General features: G+C 40.7%; 1 protein-coding gene and 3 long non-coding RNA genes across 8 annotated transcripts in view; all 4 read left to right on the top strand.

Moving 5' to 3' along the window:
- The window catches only part of pax5 (paired box 5), an 83043-nt gene that overhangs the window by 32785 nt on the left and 22758 nt on the right, over positions 1 to 27500 (top strand). For all 5 annotated transcript variants that reach the window (XM_039802012.1, XM_039802022.1, XM_039802024.1 and 2 more), the window contains one exon: positions 7283 to 7415. In XM_039802012.1, coding sequence (XP_039657946.1) covers positions 7283 to 7415 — 133 coding nt within the window. The remainder of the gene's footprint in view (positions 1 to 7282; positions 7416 to 27500) is intronic.
- Positions 12862 to 13449, top strand: LOC120559970. Its single transcript, XR_005639396.1, has 3 exons — positions 12862 to 12950; positions 13267 to 13328; positions 13416 to 13449. It is a non-coding gene; the product is annotated as an uncharacterized LOC120559970 (long non-coding RNA).
- Positions 13445 to 13848, top strand: LOC120559965. The gene is made up of 3 exons (XR_005639395.1): positions 13445 to 13491; positions 13581 to 13668; positions 13773 to 13848. It is a non-coding gene; the product is annotated as an uncharacterized LOC120559965 (long non-coding RNA).
- On the top strand, positions 13862 to 14987 carry LOC120559960. Its single transcript, XR_005639393.1, has 6 exons — positions 13862 to 13941; positions 14024 to 14131; positions 14235 to 14366; positions 14459 to 14566; positions 14670 to 14819; positions 14946 to 14987. It is a non-coding gene; the product is annotated as an uncharacterized LOC120559960 (long non-coding RNA).

Raw genomic sequence — 27500 nt, 5'->3', positions numbered from 1 at the left:
CTGACCGACATGAGGACTGGAGTGGCATAGGGCGAGAGGTCGACAGGGATTGGCTCTAGTACCTCTATAGACTACGACTCAAGACTATAATACCCATGATTCATAGATCAGTGTCCTCTTTGAGCCCTGGTCAAGCCACTGGGGGTCAGGCATAGGGGCGCAGAGGAGCTTTAAACTGCGGGTCACCCTGGGGTCAAACTGGCTTTAGGATGCTGCATTGTGATTACAAAGAGGTGCACACACACATACACTCTCTTTCTCACACACACACAAATCTACATCGCTATCTGTCCCTCTACCTCCACTCCTTCTCTCATCCTGTCTGGTCGACCACCCCCACTTTTCACTTGCCTGCATTTCCCAGAGAGAATGATTGACAGTCATACCCTTAACACTGACAGCCACAGCTCAGCCTCTTTAGTATGTGGGCTGAGGAGTGTGATGTGTGTGTGTGTGTGTGTGTGTGTGTGTGTGTGTGTGTGTGTGTGTGTGTGTGTGTGTGTGTGTGTGTGTGTGTGTGTGTGTGTGTGTGTGTGTGTGTGTGTGTGTGTGTTTGAGGCGGTGCTGGTGAGGTTATGGTCAAGGAGGGTCACACTGTGTTTTGACTGACATTCTTGTGACTGACATTCCTAAAAGATGCCTGATATATACTTGGCCCTGCTGTTGATGGTGGGGTTGTTGAGTGTGAGTTAGTGTGTATTTGTGAATATAATAGAAACTGACGGAGGGCAAGCAAGTAAGAGAGAAACAGAGGTGCAAGTTTCAGGTACCAACACCATATTATAATGGTATACTAATATATTGTAATTTCAGAGGTTATTTCAACCTTCTCATTATCTTTGAGCTTTCTTGCACTGAAACACGAGCCTCATTCATTATTTCTTCATCCCACTTAAATAGATAAAAAGTAAAATTGCTCACGTTCCTCATAAGCAAATCTTATTTTATCTGTCACCAGTAGTTACTCTTCTATCCTGTTTGTCTCAGACCTTTTCTTTATCTTTCCTCCCTAACAAGCCATCCTTTTATCTCATCTCCCTCTCCTGCTCTTGTTCCCCCTCTCCCTGTAGTCTATTAAGCCCCACTATTAATTTGTGTGTGCATGCTTGTATGTGTGTGTCTGCATGTGTGCCTGTCGGAGAGAGTTCATTTGAATTTCCCTTCAATCACTTCTTATTACCCAGTTGATAAATCAGCTGGGCTGATGGAGCCCCCACCCATCCATACTGCCCCGGGTCCAAATGCCCACCCCAGCACCAACCAGTCTGCCTACACTGGGATAGAGAAAGAAAAAGAGCAAGTCCTTGTCATTCCTCCATCGAAAAAGCTTAAAACGAAGCAGAGGTCATAGGTGATCTTTTCTGAAGGATGGAAATAGTTAAACTGGTCAAAAGAGGCTGACAGACTCATAATGCACACTAGGAGTAAATAAATCATTATCATCAAATAATCTGTTGGGGACTATTTTTATCCCCGGATGAATACACATTTTGTATTCTAGTGAGTATTCCCTATAGCAAGATGATTAATGTAGGATTTACTCAAAATACATGTTCACTGCAACATGTCACCCAGTGACGTTGTGTCTTATTGTTGTGTTTTAATATTTTTTGAACAACAATGGAGCACTATGGCACTGAGAAGTTCGGTCTAATCCTTCCCATTTGCATCTTTCCATTGACTTTGTATACAATACGCCCTTAAAATTTGCTTTGCGTTCTGTCAGACTTTGGCATTACAGACAATAGTTGTTAGTATGATCAATTCATTGTTGTTTTCACTTTTTAAAATAAGAGAAACAGAGAATATCAACAGCCTTAATCTTTCTGTTCTTTGTCATTGGTATGTAATCATTACTCTGTAGAGAATAGGCATTAGCCACCAATACAATAATTTTACATTTCAAAATTAAAATCAATAAATAATTCATACAAATGTTAGCCCAATTTGTCATTCATAATGTATGAACTTTTGAAGCCTATGCCCAGAGTTGAGGTATATCTGGCTCGCCTGGAAATGAATACCCTCCCCACTGCTGCCACGCTCAGTTTGAGCGCAGATGAATTCCTTCCCCACAATCCCTGTCTCAGTTTGTGGGCCTCTGAGGGAATTGTATTTGTTTATAGTCAAGCCTTTTTCCATCAGGAGTACACAAGACAATGTGGGGAGAGAAAGAGGGAAAGAGAGAGAGAGAGAGAGATGGAGAAATAGGGAGCTATTTGGGGAATGGAGAAAAAGTGAAATACTATTATGCAAATGGTGCAAGCCAACAACAGGGCCAGTGTGTGTGTGTGTGTGTGTGTGTGTGTGTGTGTGTGTGTGTGTGTGTGTGTGTGTGTGTGTGTGTGTGTGTGTGTGTGTGTGTGTGTGTGTGTGTGTGTGTGTGTCAGAGGGCCGATTAGGGCTCATCTGTTATTGATGTGAAATTTGGACCAAACCATTACCTTCCCAGATCTGAGTGAGTAGACCAACCTGCTGTGTGTAAGTGAGGGAGTGAGAAGAAACAAACTTAGTAGGCAGCCACATCCTGTAATGTTGAAGGACTATTCAGATATGTAGTAATTTTCCATTATTAGGATGTAACCTGTTAACTTAGCACCTTTTTGTTAATAGAGACATTCTTATAAACGGGAACAGAGAGAGACTGAAAGGAAATATAATAAAGCACACTCCAGTAGGAGAGATGTATTTATGTATTGTAAATCTTGGAACAATACATCGGCTAGCACACGTTGTTCAACACAGTTTAGTTTTTAGTAGTTAAAATAAAATATCATGTTGTATAATGTGAATGGATTTTGGGCTATAGAGCATGCAATACAAATCTGCTACTTACATCATCATCTATTCCTGGCCTCTAAGCCTGCCAGTAGTTTTCAAACTTTTTGCATTGCGTACCACCCCAGAAAATATTAGGCTCCCCAAGTACCACCATTATGGCCGACATTAAAATACAGTAGCGTAGGCCTACCCTATTTAGCAACAGACAGTTCATGCAGGAGGCAGGTTTATTCCTAAAAAGATTATTTCAGTGGGACAACTCACGTTTGAAATGTTTATTATAACAGCAGGACATTGTGTTTGGCGGCCCGACTCCAACCTCATTCCTCCCCACAGTATGGGTTTACATGAGCTATTGGGGAGTGATGATAAAGTAGCTTCCCCCTGGCTGGAGCCTGCAGGTGGATGCTGGGGTTGTGGTGGGGTTAACAGCGGGCAGTGATACAGGTGTAGGCCAGCAGCAGCAGTGACAAGGCAGAGATGGGGAAATTGTGCAGCTTAAATAGACCGCCAAATTGAGGGCGTGTGTTTGGTAAATGATACGGGGGGTGAGGCATGTCACGAGTGTACGCAGTGCAGCTCGAGTTGGCTGCCTGAACTAGCTCACAGTTGTCGCCCCATTTATTGTTGACTGGTGTTAGCCACATCCACGCTGTACAAAGGGGTAGCACTAGAACTGGCACTTAAACTCTTCCACACAACTCAGCACAACAAGCAAATTGTCTAAATAGTAATAGTCTTGTCTAGCTGTAGACATACCACACACTGCAGCCCACTCCTACTGAATCCAAATGTAAGGTAACATGAGTCGTATCTCCTTACTGTTTTGCTGCTAGCAAGGGCTGTGGAGATTTTACTGGTGCAGCTTAAGTAGCCACTAGCACTTGCGCTTGGTTCTCTGTTGTCCATTTCAGTTTCATCAGGGCTGCTTGAAATATTCTCCTCCTGATCCGCACTTTTCTTCCTAATAGTTACCGTTTGGAGCCACGGCTGCAATGCTTTAAACCATTCATTTTCATCCCTTTTTACTATCTTGCCATCACAGTTTAGCTTGTAACTAATCATGGACGCATGGACGCTAGAACAGCTGCGTGTAAACGATGGAGATACTAAGAGCTAATTTTGGGTTCGGCCACCGTAGCAGTTAAAACGCGATTGGAATGGGAGGGGCTAGAAAGTAATATTCAGTTGGTTGTCATATACAATGTCACCGCTAGATGGGAGAAATTCTTACACAATGTAGCTTTAAGTTACTAAAATTAAATTTTATTTGGAAAATCCCTTCACAGCTCACTAGAGAGAGAACCATACAGTAGTTTGAGAATTCTTTATGTAGAACGAATATCAAACAACATGATGTTGCATTGCGTTGCAGAAAAAAAGTTTAGCAAGGTTAAACTTTTATACTGCTGCATTTTTTTTTGTTGGAGCTCTGTGTCAACACAGGAGTCTCATTAAAATGAATCTGGCAGCTGCATTTCTTTCACACAGAGCTAATGTTGGTCCAAACATGGTCTTTTCATTTCAGTTTCCCAAAAGAACCATGCTTTCTTTGTTTCTTTCCACATTAGTTTCTCTTTTCCATTATTTTATTTAACAGTTCCCATCTTTCCTCCTTTCCTCATGTCTTACATGCATCCATTTCTCTCTGTCATCTCTTTCCCAACTACCTCTTCTCATCCTTCTTTCTGCCTATGACTTCCTGCCCCAGGTCCAGCTCCCCCTGCCATCTTTTCTTGTAACCCTCAATCCTGCCCTGTACAACTCCCCCACCTTTACTACCACCACCCCTCAAACCCCAGCCCCTCCGCAGCTGTGTCCCTCCTCTTTGATGAGGGCTGATGGCACTGTATGAACGGTGGAATTGACAACATTTACGGGGCAGAATGAGAATGATCCATCTTCCTTAGCGGGCCTGTCACCCCACTGGCCAAACTTCATCATGGCCAATTACCACGGCAGACCCCTTCTTCTGTGCTGCTGCTGCTGCTGCCTGGCCCCCATCTACATGGATACATGGACACATTAGACACCATTATAATAAGACAGAGAGCGGCCAAGAGAAGGAGGAGGGGGTGCAGGGATAGCATGTATGATTGGGTGAAAAAAAAGTACAGGTGTGATGTGTGTGTGTGTGTGTGTGTGTGTGTGTGTGGGTGGGTGGGGGGTGAAAAGAGAGAAAAGACGGTTTAAAAATGTGTCTGAAGTGTAAAGAGAAGGAGAGAGAGAGAGAAAGAGAAAAAGAAAGGGAAAGAGAGGGAGAGAGAGAGAGAGAGAGAGAGAGAGAGAGAGAGAGAGAGATGTGTGTGTAGTGTACTGAGTAAGCTCTTATTTGGCAGGTCACAGTCCAGTGGTTGTGTTGTGTGTTGACGAGCACAGGGGTGTTTAAGAGGTCAGTGAGCACAAACACACGCCTACACTTACAGCTCACACACACACACACACACACACACACACACACACACACACACACACACACACACACACACACACACACACACACACACACACACACACACACAGATGCAGAGGTATTAAAAGGGTCAGTGCAAAACTCTCACCTCATCACCTAAAGGAAATTCTGATTGCTGTCATTAGTGTACACACACACACACACACACACACATGCATGCACGCACGCACGCACGCACGCACGCAAACACACACACACTGTCAGTAGTAACACATAAAGAGGAGGGGATCCATTTCATGCAGAAAAGTAAGACATTTTATATGTTCACAAAGTAGGTTGTAGCCATTGCAGAAGTACATCACATTTATTTTGTGAACACTTAATTAGAGAAAAGCGAAGTGGTAAATTGTCACTAACTACAAATCTGTAAGCTAACTGAACCCAACAATTCGATTGAGCAAAGTGAGTTACACTTTACACCTCTAGTGTGGCCGTCCCACTTTTGTTTTGTATTAACAGCTGTTTGGCTGTGACTGTAGTTATGTCATTGCCTCATTTTTCCTGTTTCTAGAAACAGGTTAGTATGAAGGCCTTGGTGCTGTCTGAAGAATACCAAGCTCAAAAAGTCTTGCACAGTCTACCAATCAACGCTTTTTTGTGTTCTTTTTGCCTCTTTGTTACTACATTTGACAAATTGAGGTAATTAAATTGCTTACGTTTTGCATTTAACAGCTTTCACCTCTAAAAAAAACACACACACATACACACACACACACACACACACACTACACACAACACATTCAGCAGGCAGGTCATTTGCCCATCATGAGCGTAGCGGCCCTGAGAATTGGTGGTTAATCTATATATAGTTGGTCATCAGTGTCAATACCATCACTCTAAATCACCACATACACACACACAAACACACACAGATCTGGCAGAGAGATGAAGATGGATGGGTCATGGCTTGGTGTGCAGGTCAGACACAGGTGAGCGGACAGTTTTCATTATCCAGCTATCTGTCTGCATTTTGGGAGAGTGAGAGAGAATGCTTAACCAGGTTGTTATAGAGGCTGCTTCAAAATTCTGTCTGCATGATCTTGGTTAACCCAAAGGTCACAATTTATATTTTAGACAATAGATATGTTATTTGTACTCGTTTACTTTGCATTCAAATCAGCACAACAGTAGTTTTTGGCACACGTACAATCAGAAGAGGTTTAGTTTGGTACTCAGAGTAAGGAAATAAACATTTTGAGAGATGCAATCAAAAGGAATAATTTGTATGAAGCAGTTATAATTGTAAATCATTTCATCAGGGTCACCTCCTCTAAATGACAAACCAAATGATAATATGTAAAAAAAACAAACATTAATATTCACAAAACTAAACATGCATTATATGTAAGTTACTGAGAGCTTGCACAGAGAATAAAAAACATACAACTAGACAACAACAAGAACAACAAGAACAACGATGTGTGTGTGTGTGTGTGTGTGTGTGTGCGTGCGCATGCGTGTGTGTTCAGTGCACTGGGAGACCGCTCACATGTGTGTTGAGATGATCACAGTTCTTATTGTTGTTGGTATCTGGGGAGACAAAAGGCTTAGTGCTAGCCATGGTCTATGTAATACCACTGTGTGTGTATACAATGTGTATGATGTGTGTGTGTGTGTGTGTGTGTGTGTGTGTGTGTGTGTGTGTGTGTGTGTGTGTGTGTGTGTGTGTGTGTGTGGAGGTGAGAGAGAGAGAGAGAGAGAGAGAGAGAGAGAGAGAGAGAGAGATGAGGAGAAAGAACAAGCTGATCCTGTGGTTATAGACTGTTGGACATGGTTGTATAGTAAATCTGTCTTTGTAAACAGATCAATAAACTCAACTGTAGGTGTGTGCGTGTGTGTTCTCATACTAAAGCTTCTTTGCTATGAGACTATGAGAAAGGGGCAGCATGTTGGAAATATTGCAGGATATAACAAACTGATTGATCACAGCTGTGAGCAACATCCAGCACCAGTACTACAGTATATTCTGGAAATATAATGTTCTTTTTCTTCTGTTTTATTCTTTCTCCACTTCCTGTCTCTACTCAGACGTCAGATTATTCAGCCATGGCCTCACTAGCTGGTGGACTGGACGAGATGAAGAACAGTTTGGCCAATCCTGGAACAGGAGCAGAGTTAGGAGCCAGCATGTCAGGTCCACAGTCCTATTCACTCGTTCCAGGTAAGAAAGACATCCAACTAATAACTGAAAAGACTTTTTGTTACCTGATTAAAAACTAAATTGAATTGTATCAAGAAAAAAGGCATACACTAATAAGATTTAAAACGTTTCTACATTTCATCATCAGCTAAGCTGATATAACTGGACTTCCAGTGTGCACATGCCTTTTTCTTTATATTGTTTTGCCATTTTGGCAACAAACCTGAATGTGCATACACTGCTTTGTGACTAAAGCTAATTACCTAGTGTGCATTCTAAGTGGTCACAGAGAGACCCAAAAAGTCAAAATATTTTTTTTTCATCATTTTTTTCATCATTTTAGCATATTACCATACACTACAATGAATCCAACAATACAATAAGCTTCATTTAGCAAATTACTAATTGTGAAAAGAAGTCAGATATTGGGTGAGAACAGAAAATCGCAAGCCTCCTCAATGAGGCTTACAATTATAAGATGCAAATTTAGAGCATTTAGAAATTTAGGAAAACAATATTTTATCTATCTATTTATTTATCTATCTGTTTATATGATGTTTTTTTTATTATTACTAAATGCAAGAGAAAATGACTTCATAGTAAATCAAGCCTATAGTGCACAGGTCTGAGCTTAGTATTACATAGACGAAAAACAGTAATTCATATTCCAGACACACTAAGCCAAATGCCTTTTAAGTCTACCTCAGCAGCTACATGGATTCTAAGTGATTGAACCTGTTTAAAGAGATCAGAGCTTTGGATCTCAGGAGAGGTGAGAAGCCCAGAGGAAAGGAAGAAAAGAAAGGTGGAAGGATAGAGGAAAAGTGAGAGCCCCGTCTCTTCCTCTGACTCCATTTAGGTGCACTGGGAGAGGCAGTGGTTAATTAAGAGTAGACCTGGGAGCACTTGGACAAGGCTTCGACGTTCCCATCTATAATGAGGGGAATCATAGTGCTGGGAATTTGGGATATCTGGGAATGGGCTCTTTTTTGCCCTTTGAAACCACTGAGGAATATTACCTGCTCAAGAGAGAGAGAGAGAGAGAGAGAGAGAGAGAGAGAGAGAGAGAGAGAGAGAGAGAGAGAATTTCCATTTCTGCTTATGCATGCAAAAAGACATTAATATTCACACACACACACACACACACACACACACACACACACACACACACACACACACACACACACACACACATACACACACACACACACACACACGCACCTTAATATTATGCATGCATTTCCTTGCCTGTCTTTTCCCTCAAAATAGAGCTCCCTCTAGGGGATCAGACATCCGTGTGTTGACGCATTGACGCAATGGTATTTCACCCCTGACGTGTTGATGCTCTGGACACACACTGTAGAGCAGCATTTACACATTCAATCTTCGTTTCTGAGGCCTTTCCAAATCTGTAGGGCATTTTCGTTTTACCCAGGACTTCACCTAGTCTACTCGACTGCAGAGGGACAAACTGTACACCCTCGATTACCTCCAGGTTTGACATATAGACATGTTGCTCTGATGGCTTTTTGGTGGGGAAGAGTAAGAAAGAGAGACAGTCAAAGAGAAAGGGAGGCAAAGGATGTGTGTTCATGTAGCTGCAAGTGAGCACAGAGGAGACTTGTACTTGTTGGTTGACCTCTACGGCAAAGCTGTGGAGAACAGATACATCAACACAACTGGCATACATATGCACAGATACACTGCATGCACAGACACAGAAACACACACACACACACACACACACACACACACACACACACACACACACAGAGGATCTGGCCCTGTCTGCCCCCTCTAAGTTGGGCTGTAGAGAGTCCATCTCTTCCTCCCTCTCCTCCTTGCCCTGTGCACTGACCCTGAGCGGATGAGTAGCCCGTCTGCACTAATGCCTCGCTGTCGCGTCAAACACTGAGGAAAACTTTACTACACTGAGACAGGAGAGAGGAGGTGGAGAGGGACAGAGGAGGCTGGAGTAGAGATGGGAAGTGTGAGAGAGAAACACAAGTAGGGAGGGAGGGGAAGAGGCAAATATTAAGTGAAGAGGACAGAAATATAAGTCTCTGTTGATAAGTAACCACATTGTATTTTCCTTTCTTCTCATCATCTCCATTTCTTCTCCCATTTCTGTTCTCCTTGATTTGTTTTGATTTTCAAGTAAAACCAGAGGGTGACCACATTTTATATTTGAGAAATTTAAAAAAAGGACAACAATGAATTTGCTGATAGTCATTTTTTTAACATGTAACACAAACAAACGTTTTTGATAAGGATCCCTGAAATGTGAGGGATCCATTGCTCTAAAGAATGGCAATGTCGGTCGGTTGTTTCACTACTTTGGTCCAGACTGAAATATCTCAGTTTTGTACTGACTTTCTTGCTCCCCAGAGGATGTATGTATCCTAATGACTTTGGTGATCCTCTGATCTTTCCTCTAGCGACATCATGAGGTTAACATTTCTGTTTTTGAGTGAAAAATGTATGAAATGTCCCTCCCGAACTCTTGGATGGATATTCCCCCTCACGATGACTTTTAATAACTTGGGTGATCATTACAAGAACATGAACATTATACCTGCTTGACATCAACAGTGTTAGCAGCATGTGAGCATGTTAGTATACTGACCTTAGCATTTCGCACCATGAAGCACCACTGGGCCTAAATAAAGCCTCACAGAGGCGCTAGCATCGCTGACCTGTGACTAAGAACTGTTCTGAACAGTACATTTTACAGTTGAAAAATAAAATTGTCCGCAATACTGTTTCTAAATTACTTTAAATATCTTTGGCATTTCTGTACTGCAATACTTTTTTTAGTTAATCGTTCGAGATATAAGCCAATTTCGATATATATGTTCTCCTCTCTATTTCCCCTCTCCTCCTGCTCCTCCTGCTCCTCTTCTCAGTTAGTTAGTGGTGGTTAAGTGGAGGGGAAGTGAATGGGATTGATGGTGTTAGCATCTGAGCTGTTTATGATGATGATAAATGTGTGTGTGCAGGGGGGAGGGAGGCGGAGGGTGTCGATGCATGTGTGTGTGTGCGTGTGTATGATGATGATGAATGGAGGGCTCCCTCTCCATGCACTCCCAATGTCTACTGCGTGCAAACATAGAGAAATGATTTGGGCCGACACACTGTCATGTAGTCTAATGCAGTTATATATCCTATCCACCAAGTGACAGACAGAGGAGGGGGGGATACCGAGAGAAGGGGGGAGTTGGTAAATTAATGGATGTCAGTGGATGGAAAATAAGGAGGAAAGAAACAAAAGAAAAAGGGACATCCTAAATGTGCTCCTGCATTTTAATTTCAGTAAAGATCCTACATGAGGTGTCAAGTTTTGATGGTGATCTTTTATTTTGAGTATTTAGTATAATTACTGTGAAGAAGTGGAAAGTAACAAATAGCAACAAATAGAACTTAATCTTTTTCTCCTGTAATTGCCTTTTTCATAGCATAACAGGTGCATCTAATAACATGAACAATATCTGCAGTATTTTCAGATATCTTAGGATTATTGTGGCTTACTGGGACACCGCAATGGAACAGAGCCATTGTCAATATTATTGAACTTAAATCAGCACAATCAGGAGAATATTGGGGCGGCTGTGGCTCAGGTGGTAGAGCGTCATCTACCAAATGAAAGGGTCGGTGGTTCGATCCCTTGAAGTGTCGGGCAAGACACCAAACCCCAAATTGCTCCCGATGCTGCGCCGTGGGTGTGTGAATGTTTATTTGATGAGTAAGTGGCACCTTGTATGGCAGCTTTGTGTGCTTTGGTGAGTATGTGTGAGTAAATGGTGCCTGTAATGTGGAAAAGTGCTTTGAGTAGTCATTAAGACTAAAAAAGCGCTATATAAATGCAGACTATTTACATATTACAGTTATGTTTCTTTCCTTTCCTTTATAGTAATTTTGCTGTGCAAATGTTACAAATACAAAAGGTCATATGTACAATATGAAACAGCACAGTAAAGAAGAACAGTGCACTCTTGCCTTTTTAACACAATCAGAATTCAGAAATTAAAATCATCTTATGTCAAACTTTTATTTTGGTGCTGACACAAGTCAATTGATCAATTGATGGACTAACTACATGAACAGTAATAACAGCAACAATTTTGATAATCAACTTTTAATTTTTAAACCAAAAATGGCAAAACTTCACAGGTTAAAGCTCCGCAAACATGAATATTATTATTATTATTATTATTATTATTATTATTATTATTATTATTATTATTATTATTATTATTATTATTATTATTATTATTTTTATAGTTTCTTAAATGTAATGGTAAATAAGGTATATCTGTTTGGGTTTGAACTACTGGCCGCACACAACAAGACAACATCTTTGACTTGGGCTAATAAATTAACTGATAATGAAAATAATTGTTAGTTGCTGCCATAAAGGAATTGGTTCTGTGCAGGTTGAATATAGAACAATAACAATTTAGCATGCATAACTAACATACAGAATAGAGCCAGTGGGTACAACTATGATGACAATAACAATAGTAGTATAAAGATGGCGGTTTGCGTGCATGTGTGACGTCATCTCACACGCACACGCAAACCTGCCATGCCAACTGATGATATGAGCGTGGGCTGATGACGCGGCCGCGCACGTCGTTACTCGCGATCGCCATCTAGTGGCTGAATATGTTAGTGCATCTAATCGAAGCGCGCGCCGCGCGTCAGCGGATGTGATGACGTCGCGGTCGAACGTCGGCACCCCGCGAGCGCCATCTAGTGGCCGAATATGGTAGTGCATCTAGCGGATGTGATGACTTCGGTTTGCCGCGGTGACTCGTACTCCTGCAACGAGGGTCTTGTGGCCTTGAGCTGAGGCGCCGTGAGTATAAAGATGGCGGTTTTGCGCGTGCATGTGTGACGTCATCTCACACGCACACGCAAACCTGCCATGCCAACTGATGATATGAGCGTGCGTGATGACGGCGCGGCCGCACGTCGTTACTCGCGATCGCCATCTAGTGGCTGAATATGTTAGTGCATCTAATCGTCGAAGCTGCGCACGCATCTAGCGGATGTGATGACGTCGCGGTCGAACGTCGGCACCCCGCGAGCGCCATCTAGTGGCCGAATATGGTAGTGCATCTAGCGGATGTGATGACTTCGGTGTCGCGGTCGTACGCCTCCCTGCAACGAGGGTCTTGTGGCCTTGAGCTGAGGCGGCCTCTCACACCCGCTTCGAATGAGGTCACTCTGTCGTACTACCTGGGGGGGTCTGCACACTTTTTAGCTTTTCTGCTAGCTAGCTAGCTTACTACCACGTTTTTCCACAATCAATACCGGTGAGTTTTTTTTGTGAGAAAAAAAAAAAGAGGATCCTTTTTTCAGCAGTGCACTGTTTAAAAACCCTTGTTTCATGCTAGCTGTCTCTTTTTAGTTGTTTTCTAGCTAGTCTGGTAGCTAGCTAGATAGCTACCACGTTTTTCCTCATCAAAAAAAAACCCTCTGGAGTTTCACTTTTTAATTCTTCTTGGTGAAAGCAACGCAGGTGTTTCGTTTTTTCAGCAATACCTACTAGTGGTAAGTAAATTTAAAAGCACCTCTTGTGTTTAAGGATGTTCAAAGATATTTAATTCATTCAGTCATTCATGAATTAGCTAAAACTTTGACCGTGTGTTCGTGTCGGGTGTGGTGTACCATATGACGATAGTAAAAAACACGTGTTAGCCCAGTGGTTAGCTTGTAAATGTGAGGTCTATTGTTGGGGGTGTTAAATCGTCATAAAGGGGGTGGTTTGTGGTGTTTAAAAACCCCCTTGTTTTCAAGGCTGACTGCTCATTTTCACCTGCAGTTTTTAGCTAAGGTGCTAGCTAAAAATTTTCCCTCGTTTTCTCAGGCTTCCTCAACAAATACCTCTGAAGAAAAGAGGATTCGTTTCTACAGAAATGGCTGCGTTTGGTGAGTAAATTTAAAAAAAAGCTTATTGTAAGGTGTTTAATTCATTCAGTCATTTGTGACTAAAAAGTTTTTTTTTGTGTAATGCAGTTTGCGTCATTAGGTGATTTTACAAAGAGCTGGGACAATGTGGCTGTGTTAGTTGATGAAACACTTATACCACAAGGTAAAAACCTATAAATATATTATACACTACAGCATTAATTGATTTAGTACTGTGTTTTCATTAATTTTTTGTTTTTTGTTTTTTAAAAGAGCTGTGTAGCCCGATCCTACAGACCCCAACACACCAGAACATAAAACAAAAGGTCCTTCTAATAAGGAATAAGAACGTTGGAAACAGGTATTTATGGGGCTATTTATCTCTTTCAGGCTGTAATATTTATTACTATTTAATTTATCACCGTGTTTCTAGTCCTCTAATATATATATATATTCTGTGTCTAGACAATCCGTTCCTGAACAAAGGATCCGTAAGGGTGATGGCTACTCGATAGCACATAGGGCTGAAATCAACCATGATTAAAAAAGCGCCGGTGCTTCTCTAAACCTCTCTGTGAAAGCTGCTACCCCTAAAAACGTTCACCATCGTAAGCATAAGAAGCAATTTATTGAGGTGAGTTGAAAAGAAAAACGGTAAAATGCTGTGTTGTATAAAAAAAAATAATCTAATGCATCTAATCTAATGCTTATTACAGCCTGAGCCATACCAGAAAGGCTTCCCGCCCAAAAGACGCAACCATTCCTTTGTTCCGGTTTCATCTTACCCGGCCACTGTATCTTATGATCCTAACACAGTTGCAGAGGTGAGAAACCCTTTTGTATCTAGCAGAATATATTTACATGTGTTATAAAAGCTTTTTAAATAAAATGTATATGTTGTTAAAAAAGCCCTTTCCTTTGTTTTAGCAACTAAAGGCTACGGAAGACTTAGTTTCATTGTATTTGACGCCTGAGGACGATTTCACACAGCCACCCCCATGGAGCAGAAACGGATGTCTACACAAGCCTAAGAAGGGATCTAAGAAGAGATCTATTGAGGTGAATTGAAAAGAAAAACATGAAAATAGAGTGTTGTATTTAAAAAAAAAAAAAAAAAAAAAAAAAAATTTCTAATCTAATGCTTATTACAGCCTGAGCCATACCAGAAAGGCTTCCCGCCCAAAAGACGCAACCATTCCTTTGTTCCGGTCTCATCTTACCCGGCCACTGTATCTTATGATCCTAACACAGTTGCAGAGGTGAGAAACCCTTTTGTATCTAGCAGAATATATTTACATAGTGTTATAAAAGCTTTTTAAATAAAATGTATATATTGTTAAAAAGGCATTTCTTTTGTTTTAGCAAGTAACGACGACCGAAGACTTAGAGTCCTTGCATTTGTTGTCGTCTAAGTGTGATTTCACACATAGTACACCAAAGCCCTGCCACCCCACGAGTGACTCCATTGAGAGGGGACAAAAGGACACCCCTTTACAAAAGACATCTGATGAGGTGTGTGGGTGTGTGTCTGTGTTGTGTGTGCGTGTGTGTTGTGTGTGTGTGTGTGTGTGTGTGTGTGTGTGTGTGTGTGCGCGCGTGTCTTTATTTAACCAGAAAAATATGTTGTTATACCTCTAGACAATCCATGCCGTAGAAGCCGGAGAAGGGTCTGAAGACACGGACACTAACAGCGCAGCTCCTACACCCCCTCAACCAAATCGGCTAGCTACAGCAGAAGGGTCTGAAGACGCCGGAATAGCAGAGACACCACTTACAGCCCATCAATCGAGTCAGGCATCTTTGCAGGTGTTCCCTGAATATAATGTAGGTGCATACCTCTTTAACTGTATCTATAGCACAGAGGAAGGATCCGACCATGTCAGCTGTATACCACACACCTCTGTCATAACGGTGTCAGATAAAAAGTGTAACAGGGGGAATACATCAGTAACCAATCCTGTAAATGTATTAGAGGTTAACGTTCCATTCCTTGATAAGCAAGCAGTGCCTAATTATAATACTTACAACCAGTTTGAACACTGTGGGGCACTAGGAGGTCCTGAGCAGGTGACATTGCTTCAGGGTGAAGAGCTTTTTGAGTATTGTGTCAACACTACACCTCAACAACCTGCGTCAGATGGCAATTATAAACAAATACAATCAGAATTAGCCGAATTACGAAAACAAAACGATGCTCTTATGAATAAATTAGATGTCTTGCAAACAGCTAACACACAATTGACTGGTTTGGTCACAGACTTCGGAACAACGCTGGCCAGCCAGGTCAGAGCTAACACGCATTTGGTTGATTTGGTCACAGGTTTTGGCACCACGCTGGCCAATCAGGTCAGCTCTCTCAATACCTGGATTTGTACCTATGATAGTATGCCTTAAAAAGACTATGAATATGCCCCCACAGTAAAAAAAACAGGCTATAGTCTGTGTACAATATAAAAAAATTTAAAAAAAATTAAAAAGAAAATGCCACCGCCACCCAAAAAACCAAAAAAATCTGAACCCTTAGGTGTGTGTGACGATAGTAGTGACGAGGAACTAGAATGGCCATGCGAGGACGATTACACAAGAGCAGTAAGCAATCCTCAGGATTTTGCACGTTTGTGTGCTATACATGCCAAAATATTCGAAGCCTGGGCCCAATCTATGCCTAGTGCTAGCGCTAGTGAAAGCACCAGTGAGAAAACACAAGAATTAGATAGTCCGTCCCCTGAACAGTTGTCACATAATGGTCCTTCAGATGTGTATTCCAGCAATACACCGTCCAATACAGACGCTACACAATCATCAAATACAGACCCCCCAGACATAGATCAGAGTAATAAGAGACCTGCATGTTTTCCGAGTGTTCAGCCGTCAAAACGATCCTGTACAGATGAACAGACCGGTCCCCAACCGTCCACAAGCGCTTATAGTACCCCTCCATCACCCACAGAAAATCCTCAGGGTGGTGTGCTGCAGTGCTGCTTTAAGGTAACATCCGAAATAGCATCCAGACAGATACCCTTTTTAATGCTGCTGAATTTCGTCAAGATGTCGAACTCCGCGAAATATTGATTTGACTGATATCGGTAGTGTTCCTGAAAGGGTGTATAGCACCTTAACAGATTTAATAGCGAGGGCTTTGGGCAATGCAACACAGGACAGCGTTTTAAAATGGTGAGTTAAGGGGCCAGCCGTAGATGTCCCTATCCAAACAATGTTGAACTCAGGCGATGGCTATAACACAGACACATTTCTGGAGCAAGTCGCACAAGCAATGCAGAGTAACGATAATTCACTGACCGATGACTCTTTAGAATTAATTGTGACAATAGCGCGCAATATGTCGGGAGGGGGTGTCGGGAGACGTCGAAAACTAGGAAGCATTGGTTACGATCAAATATTGTCAGAAAAAGGTAATGCTTTGTATAACCCCAAGAATAACGCTGGTAACGACAATCTCTGCTTTTCTCTCTGCCTGGCACATTATGTAAATAGCAGGTGGTCGCATGATGAGAAGATGAATTATGCTAAGCATCTGCATAGTGATTTGGGTTTTGACTACACACATAAGGTTTCGTTCTCTGATGTTGACAGATTTCAGAAACATTTGAAAATGAAAATTGTGATATTCCATCATGTAGCCGGATGTAAAAAACCCACGATCTTCAAAACGCACGACCAACCAGATGTGAAAACAGCATGGTTGTATTTGCATGACGAACATTATTATCTCATCGTAAATAAAACGGCTTTTTTTGGGGCGTCGTACGTTTGCGATGGGTGTTACAAGACCTACCAGAACCCTCTGGGGCACCTTTGTAGTTGGCTTTGTAATGTGTGTTACACTGATTGTATACCTGACAAGACCATTAAATGCACAGGCTGTAAACGCATATGCAAATCGCAACAGTGTTTTGAAAACCATAAAAAACCCGACGTGAAACACGGGCTTATACCCTGCAATAAAATCAAATATTGCGAGTCCTGTCACGCAACATATCGTGTGTCGAAAAATCCACACAGCTGTAAAAAACCTAAATGCCTACATTGTAGAGAGCCTTTAGGGGCTACTACGCACTCTTGCTATATACAACCCGTCGAACGCAAAGAAAGTAGTGATAAGTATATCTTTTACGATTTCGAAACACGTTATCAATGTGGGCGCCATGAAGCTAATTTTGTATGCGTTATGGATATGGACGGTCAAAAAAACTGCTACGAAACAACAAACTGTGTCGCATCATTCATTAAGAACTACAGACAGGAGAAATACAGAGGCTATACTTTTATAGCACACAATGCATCAGGTTTTGACAGTTATATAGTTTTAGAGTATCTGGTGAGTCAGAAACTTTGTCCAACTATTACTATGCGCGGTTCTAGGGTGCTTCTGATGATCGATTCTACTTTCAATCAGCGTTGGATCGATTCGTTCAGTTTTATCCCTATGGCTCTATCTAAAACACCGGCAGCCATGGGGTTCTCCGATCTTCTCAAAGGCTTCTTCCCACACGAATTTAACAAGCGAGAGAATGAGAATTATATTGGTCCGTATCCTGCACCAGCTCTATATGGTTATGATGCTATGAGTGACGCCTCTAAGAAAAAGCGTTCTCATGGAGTGAATGCGTTACGGTCCGCGACACACCTTTTGACTTCGAAAAGAGCTGCTCAGCTATTGTGTTAACGATGTAACGGTTTTGATTAAAGCATGCAAAATATACAGAGAGGCCTTCCACGAGTGCACAGGCCTAAACCCGTTTGCGCATACGCTACATTGGCCTCCTCATGTATGGGTGTATTTAAAACGTTGTTCCTCCCCAAAGATTCTGTTGCTCTGACATACGAAGGGGCCTACCTTAGGCAAAACAAGACATGTTCTGATGTTTCAATACAGTGGCTTGAGTATGTTTCAGACAGAGAGGGCCTTGACATACAGCACGCTCTGAACAGAGGTGAAAAGTCATTTGGTCAGTTCTTTGTAGATGGCTATTGTGAAGACACACACACGTGTTATGAATTTAATGGCTGCTTCTTTCACGGCTGTGATAAGTGCTATGCGTCAGGTGAAATCAATCCTCTCACCAAAAACAAAAAAAAAACACAGGGTGAACTGCTATCGGAGTTCCATAACAGAGTGTCTGCTCTAAAAAATAAGCATCAGCTGAAAGTTGTGGTGATGTGGGAATGTGATTGGAGACAGGCTGTGGACAATGACCCAGACGTTAAGGAGTTCATGTTAACATATGAAAAGCCAGGGCGTCTCAATCCGCGAGAATCCCTCTTTGGAGGCCCGGCAACCGCAATGAAACTGTACCACAAGGTAGAAAATGATGAAAAGATCAGATACTATGATTTCACAAGTTTGTACCCAACTGTTCAGTCTAAAAGAGATTATCCAATAGGACACCCCCAAATAATACACAAGGATTTTGATGACATAAACAAATACTTTGGCATTGTGAAATGTACAGTAGTCACCAGAGGCCTGTATCACCCTGTGTTGCCCTACCACTGTAACGGTAAACTGATGTTCCCCCATATGGGCGGCGGTGCTGTTGAGATGAATCAAACAACACCATGCACACTCCGATAAGAGGTTGTTGTCTGGCGTTTGGGTGACATTTGAATTACAGAAAGCCATAGAGAAAGGGTATAAGATTGTTTCCATTGCTGAAGTTTGGCATTTCCCAGAAAAAACTATCAGCTTTTAAAGCCTATGTTAAAACATTTCTTAAACGTAAAGCAAGAAGCTTCAGGATACCCTGGGCATATCAAAACGGAGAGACGAAAAACAAAAGTACATAGATGACTATTATGCACACGAAGGCATTCGTCTTGATCCGACCAAGATATGTTTTAACAAAGCTGTCAGGCATACAAATAAATTGCTTCTGAATAGTCTTTGGGGCAAATTTTGCCATGCGTGCTAGCAACATGACTACTGCTGAGCTCATAACCGAACCATCCCGCCTCACAGCTCATGTTCAGCGACACTTTTGATGTTCGCCGGTTCTCATTCATCTCACCAGAAGTAGCGATTGTCCAATGGCGATACACAGAGGGGGTCGCATCCAGAGTAAAAGATGTGAATGTTTTTATAAGGGCCATGACCACAGCCTATGCTTTCGCATGGAGCTATATGATTTGTTGGATAAACTGCAGGAACGTATTTTATATGTTGACACTGACAGCATTCTGTTCACAAGCAGAGACGGTGAGTGGATCCCACCTCTAGGTCCTTACCTTGGCGATTTAACGGATGAACTAAATGGCGCCAAGTCTGTGGGGCTCCTACGAGATTATATAACTGAGTTTAGTTTCCGGGGGTCCTAAATGCTATGCTTATGGGACCGCGAAATACACAGGTTAAATGCAAAGGTGTAACCCTCAATGCCACAAATGCCAAAGTGGTTACACATGAATCGTTAATTGGGCTTGTTCAATCCTTTGTGACCAAGCGCCGCGCGAGCCTCCTAACCATCTGACCACAACGGCCTTCACAATAACACGCGACAAAAACAGTTCCATCTCAAAAACGACACACTCACCAGGAGAAGTACAGGTCGTTTACAATAAACGACGGTGCTCCAAGACTATACAACTGTACCTTATGGCTACTAGGGATGTTTCAGGATTTGATGGTAGGCTTCACACCCTTTCAGCCTTGTTATCAGTGGTCCCTCTAATTGTGGAAAAACATACTTTGTCAAAGACATTATTGAAAACATGTCGATGCGTTATTTCACAAAAAAATCATAATATTGTAATCAATTCATTCTGGACTTTACTTATCTTAAAAATGTTAATAATTTTCGAAAACGCCTCTCGTTTCGTTGTGTTTCTCCCTCTTTTATTCAAAAAAAAAAGAATAATTTGCTCATTATAGACGATTTAATGAATCAAGCCAGTGATAATTTGGAAGTTCAAAAGTTTTCACACAGTATGTCCATCATAGACGTCTTAGTTGTATATATCTAGTGCAGAATCTGTTTATTCAAGGTAAAGCTAATTGTACAATCAGTTTGAATACAAACTATATGATTATTTTCAAAAATGCTAGAGATCAACATCAGATAAGCTTACTGTACGTCAAATGTTCCCCGGTAATAGTAAATATTTTTAGAGGCTTTTAACGATGCAACTAGTTACACCTTTGGCTATCTATTGATAGATTATAAAACCACAACCCCGATATTTTAAGACTCAGAACCGCTCTGATATCCCCACAGCAGGTTGTATACGTTCCTAGAAAAAGGTGTAATAATGTCAAACCCGAATGGAGAGGATTTTACATTGTTAGACATGCTACATAAGGCATCACCCGAGGCGAGGTGTCATTGTGAGCAACGCTAGTCCAGACTTTATTAATGCCCTTTGTGAAATATCTTTGAATGTCTTACAAAGGTCACATACCGTTGTCTAATATTCAGTACAAGCTGTTAAAAAAGAAGAAAGTTATTAGACTGATAGCTGATAAAGTTAAACATTTAAAAAAAAAGACAATCAATCAAACAGGAGGTTTTCTACTGCTCTCTACTGGGGGCTGCTATCCCATTCATAGCAAGTCTTATCAACAGGAGTTGAGATGGAACACACTCAGAAAATGTTTTGGTTCCACAAAATCAATTAGCAGCATTACAGAATCCTCAAACATGCGGACTCCTCAAATGTATCTCGCGACAGTCTGTACCAAAGTGAATTGGACCGAGCCATAGGTGATATATTGAAACAGCAGGACATTGATGTATATGAAAAAGCTAAAAGATATTCAAGTATTCTACAGAGGTACCTGGTCATGATAAAACAGGGTGAACGAGAAGCGTGTGATTACATTATCAATGCCTGAAGTTGATTCAAAGGATTCAAAGATGAAGAAGAAAATATATGTAAAAACAGAAGTGTTGAAACATATGCCTATAAGAAACAAAGGAATCGGAATACATATTGGCTTCATTATCCCGACACATGACCAGATATCTTGGACAGATCAAAGGGGGAAATAGTTGTTGGAAATAAGAATGTGCCAGGTAGTCATCTGTATGATCTGCTGAAAAGTGTCACAGCCCATAATAATGTTGCAGACCCGCTCTAGACCAAAGGGTGGAACATATTTTAAAAAACGTTAGCTAGCTTAAATATGTGCTAATATCCGTAATCCCAAACACAGAAGTACAGCACCGTTCTATTGAGGCTTTTAAAAACAGATACATCATCTGGAAGTAATACACAAACGCCTATGATGGCTTTAACGATCCCCGCACTCCTAGAGCATTAAGAATGGCCCCTGTATTTAATACACAAACGGCATCTGATTCTACGGCAAGTACTAGTACTCCTAGAACCTTTAAGTATTACACCAGCCATTACTAAGACTTCGTTGGGCTAGTTTTTTAATCTTTCTATTATTACACTAATTTTTTTATATTCTACTTTTTTAAACCTATTTTTTATTATTTTTTTATTATTACACTAATTTTTTATATTTTACTTTTTAAACCTATTTTTATTATTATTTTTCTATTGAGATGTGTTTTCTATTGAGGTGTGTTTTCTTTATTCAACTATCGCGAAAAGTCAGTGTTGTATGTAAACTGGTGACAGTAAATGAATGTTTTACATAAATTTATTTTTATTTTAAATCTGTTTTTATTATTATTTTTTCTATTCAGGTGTTTTTTCTTTATTCAACTATGTGAAAATGCTGTGTTGTATGTTAACTTGTGACATACATTTTATATTTTTTATTAAATTTTTTTTTTTTCCATTGGAGTGGGTAATTTCTTCAGGCATATGAAAATGCTGTGTTGTATGTAAACCTGTGACATTAAATGAATGTTTTACATTAATTTTATCTATTGAATGCATTTTTTCCTGTATAATTTGTTTTTAAAAAAATAAAAAGGAATGCAAAAATTGAGACATCGTAAGACATGTATATTCCACATTCTTTATTTTTTTGAAAAAAAACATCATTACACCATTTTTTACACAATTTTTTTACCTATAGGTGGCGTATGAACATTGTACACATTTAAATTTCTGATCATGACACACATCTGGATGTATTCTGCTAACAAAATGACTAACCATTGTATCGGTTGCATACAAGATTGGCTCCATACATGCTCAATACTTTTGTATAAGGAATCTTTTTCTGAATGTGACATAAAAAGAAAACACAGGTGCTGTCCACATGTTGTAGAATATTATTTTGAACTTGTTTTGCTGAATGGCACATCTCACACTGTTTTTTAAAGGGAGAATTGCTAATTTCCTGAGGAAAAAAAGGTAGGTGGATGTCAAAGCTATCAAGAAGAACAAACCATGCTTGTTCTCTGCAATGTAAATACCTAGCCAGTGTTCACGGGCATATTACTGGGTTGTGTATTTACAACCACTAATAGCTGGGCAATTTACAAACCACGGTTTTGGGGAGATGATCACATGGCATTACTCCTAAGAAATTTGTGTCTCTATTCATTCTTTTCTGAGTACGCTAGTGAGTTCTATCATATTATCTTTAGTAATGATCAATAGGACTTGCCTTCTGTTAGATATTTCGATTACAGAATCAAAAAACGGAATAGCAGATAGGGGTCACAGTCCTCGGAAGGTTTCTAAACCTTGCTTCCAAGCGAACGTTGCCGTTCTTAATCAGTGGAAACGTTTCCTGACCCCCACCGTCGGGTTCCAAATTAAAACAAAATAAAGCTTTCCCTCTCTGGTACTTGGCTAGTGCGCGGTCTTTGTGCGTTGTGTTTGTTGATAAACCAAACATGTAGTCCGTATCTGGCAATCAGTTAATATTCCCGTACATATTGTCCTCTTTGGAAAAAAGGGCTGAAAAGGACGGGCTGGGTGAGGGCTGTCCATCTGCATAAAGGCTAATAAATTCTGTATTATAGTTTCCAAATTAAAGGGGTTCTGACGGGCATACGATCCCTGTGTATGCTTCCTATCTAATGGAAAAGCTATGACGACAAATTTAGGAATCTGTCCCTATGAACAGGTTTTCTTGGTTGCAAACATTTGTGCCTGTAGGTATTGAGAAGTTTTTAAGAGATACTCTGTCAATATAATATTTTCGTTAGTAGTATGCTGTGGCCACGACTATGAGCTAGTCTTAAGGTTAGTTGCAACTGTTTATTATTTTCTTGACAAATAGACTAGCAGACATTATTTCAAAGGATGGACATTCCCAAGGGTCATTGAGTACAAGAGTCGTCTTTTGAACGGATGAATTTCAAAGACATGTCAACACCAATTAGCTTAATAGTTTCTTGAAAAAAAAATCTGCATGTACTGGTGCTAATAATTCCACAATATGCTTTTTCGATGTGTATTCACTCCCTTTGTGCCAACCCCTCATTATTCGCCTCGTGATAGATGTCTCATCCATTTGCCAGCTGTGTCCTTACAAATAGCCCTGTGCTAAATTAGCGAAATAACCACGTGTCCCTCTCCATGAATTCAGAAGCGACATTCATAAGGGCCTATAAGGTTAAGTATTTGAAGCCACTGTGTGATCAGTCTATCACCCAACATTATAATATCTACTTGTGAAAAAGACTGCATCCAGGATAGTTTATAAACCACACTCAGCTACGTTAGCAACAACAATGTCCATCAGGGTTTGTAATCCTTACACGTGTATACAAGTATGAATCGTTAAGGTCTCAGATAATCCTCTCGTTAGCCGAAATGAAAATTCAATAGGACCGGGGTCCGTTAAGACGGCTGTCGGGGAGTTTCTACTACAAATGTTGATTTTTCGGTAGATGTTTGTGGTTGCACTTTACTGTAAACAGATCCAATTCTGTCTTCTACACACTCTTCCGGACTGATTATGAATAAAACCATAGGATTGATTCTGTAAAATTAAAATATGTCTTTGTATCAAGGGCCAGAGAGCCGGGTTCGGAGCTCCCTATGCCCGATTTAACCTTCTTTGACAATCCTTCCGTTTTTGGTGGGGTGGTGTTTTTTATGCTTTTGTTCAACAATCCGTTCCCACATCCTGGTGGGGTGCTTTTAATGCTTTGCGTCCTGTACACCATTGGGCCCATTTCCCCTTGTTGTCTGGATGCCACGGCATTCCACGACACATTAGTCCTAACATCACCAATAAAACCACTTGCTCGCTGTTTTTCAGATGAGGGTTTGGCTATAGTAAACCCCCTTTTTGGGGGGACAGCCATTCAATAAATTTCGAATATCCCCTAATCCATGTATCCGTATTGTGTGTTAGGAGCCTATGAATCCCGAAGCAACTCTCCACCCAGCTTGATTCATGTAATATAGTGCATATATCTTCCATCATCGGATGTGTACGCTTTCCTCATCATTTTTCAATGCTGTTTCACAGGTCTAAAATGTAGTTTGACAATTACTTTCCAGTTGTGAAAGGGATGTGTTGGGTTCTGGAAATCGTCAGTAGTTCTATTTGGAATATCAGTAATACCCGAAAGCGTATAACGATGTGTAGTGAGGGACTGTATCGTAACTTAGAGTGGGCATACGTTTGCTCCTTCATCAGAGATATTTATAACAACGGAGTAGGGTGTGGTACTGACTATCACCACTAGCTGGTAGTCCACAATGTCACTATAAATAATATATTATAACGACCCCCATGAATGTTGTCAAGTGTGGAGCTGCACATTTGTAAAGAGGGGCCAATGTGAATTTCGAACACAGAGTCTGGAATGAACCTAAGCTTTGCCAGACTCCCTTAAACACAATATTCCAACCGTCTCCCCTCCGTTGAAAGAATCTTATTAGTGATTATAGGATTGTGCGTATCGCGAAGTTAGGCGGGCTAGGGTTGGGTTAGCAGCATTCATCATTATATTCTTTAACAATGCTGTCGATCGTATTATAAGAACCAACGCTGTTAGCCTTAGCTTGTTGAACATTTTCGTTTTGGTGGTCGAATTAAAATCAACCTTGGCATCATTCTCGAGTGAAACTATTCCAGACCCTGGGGATTGAATTTCAATAAGACCAACTTCATACACGGCTCTTGTGTAATATGAGTGGTCAGCCAGTTTTGTTCTGAATTTGCCAAATCTTGTCCATTTGGATAAAACTAATTGGCCGAGGCATTACTAGGCAAGCAATTAACAAAAACCGTTCTTATTCATAGCTCCAATACCTTTTCACTAACAAAACACGGTAATGACACTAATATTGCCAAGACTGGTACAGGCTTTTTATCCTTGCCATCAACTTATGTCTCTTTCAGAGAGCCATGAATTGAATTTCGAGGCCATCCCAACCATTTCACAAGTTGCACCAAGCTTTTACGTCCTGTTTTGCTTTTCGAGGCCAGCACTTTCTCAATTTTAAACACTTTTGTTTTGTCTACAATTACAGACTGTAACTTCGGCTTACAGTAAAGGTGCTACCCGTCACCGGGCTCCCCACTATTGTCTCTTTCAGTATATAAATGAGAGGAGTTCTCACCTCATACGTTTGATATTGTAAAAACTCATCTGGAAACGTCTGTTGTAAATCCTTTCGCGAAAACGCCTCTTGTGCTGATATCCCAACGGTGTCCCCCATCTGAGAATTTAAACAGCACTGTTCCAATGTGGTTTCGAGTTTGTACAGAGTGTTAAAGATAGTTTTCTCATTGTCTTTACACATTGCAGACGGAGCCATTTTTATTGACCTATGGTATGCAGAGTTATAAGCAACAACCATATCTTAGAACTACCCTCAATATAAGCGGCTTGAAGTTAACAACCGTTAAATATCTCCCACATTCCTGGTTTTGAAAGTCCCACAATGAAACGGCTCAACGTAACACTTGCTTTTGTTTCGATTCGATGTGGAAAAAATGGGTGAATTTTATATTGTATCATCAATTTTGAAAAACCTTATTATAAAATTCTTTTCAGAGTCTGTTTGAAGCTTCTTCTGGGGTATCGCGTCCTTGTTCCAATATTTCCTTAAAGGCACTTGTCACGCTAGGCCCCCGATTTTGTTTTAAGACATTATTACCCAGGCATATTTAAAAGAAACCACATCAATACTATGTCAATAAATACCCATTACTCGTTTTCCCGTTGAATATTCGAGACATATCGACCAAATCGGCCTGAAATTGCTTATCGATACCATTAACAATCACTCTGTTTCTTAAAGTGTTCACATGCAGGGTGCGAGTTGTATTGCATCTGCCTCAGCAGAAACTTTTTTAACTGGGGATAGTTGGAGACAAGCCGGTACATTCTTGTGACGGAATCACGGAGCCTCTGTACACCTCTAACCTCCTGGGTTGGACGGATCATAGAATATTTTGTGCATAACCTTCTCCATGATTCATTTAAAACACAAAGAGTGAAGACACATTAGGAGTTTGTAATGTCATTCTTTTATTTTTACAAAGAAACACACTCCACACAGTCCACATATGATAAAGTTATGAAAGAGACAGAGAAACCCTATTCTATCATAGGATAGCATATTGGCCTAATAAGGATACATTGCTTTTACTGATTAGGAATATATGCAGTTTTTGCAAAATCCTGTAAGACATCGGTATACTTTGTTTTTCTTGCACATACAAAACTCAATGGGTAGTCACCACGTAAGCATTGTATACATAGTAAGCAGGTGATAAACTTTCAGCATCTTAAAATTACGTGTAATGTTGGCTATGACATCACAAAATGTTTCCACTATGCTCTCAATGTCATTACCAGTGATAATAACAGAACTGCAACAGATCCTCCCAAGGAGGGGTGCTTTATGTTGCATCTTCTTACAATCACCATCAGTTTTTCTAACCTACTTACCACAACTGCGTACGATCTACATCGAAACCTCTTACAAGCAGTATTTTCAACATCGTTCACAATTATTAGCAATGGCGATCTAAAATACCAGATAAATATGCGATCACGTAGGTATCACAACTCACTGATATGGTTATACATTACACAAATCAATTCCCCTATTTTTCACCTAAGTTAGGTTTTTTTATATAAATCTCTCCAATAGTCACTTCAATCTCTCTAATTTCGTCAAGCTGGCCAAGATCATTCCTATCATAGGAGTCATCACAGCACTGATTTTTGGTCGTAACATCTTCGAGACGTTTTCAACTCATACAAAACTGTTTCAGATACTCCCCTGATTCTACCCTCATCAGCCATTGAGATGTTAGCAATACGTAATACCGCG

Source organism: Perca fluviatilis, chromosome 1 (genome assembly GCF_010015445.1).
Source record: "Perca fluviatilis chromosome 1, GENO_Pfluv_1.0, whole genome shotgun sequence".
Classification (NCBI taxonomy): domain Eukaryota; kingdom Metazoa; phylum Chordata; class Actinopteri; order Perciformes; family Percidae; genus Perca; species Perca fluviatilis.
The sequence above is the reverse complement of the archived record's forward strand: the minus strand, read 5'-3'. Positions and strand labels throughout refer to the sequence as shown.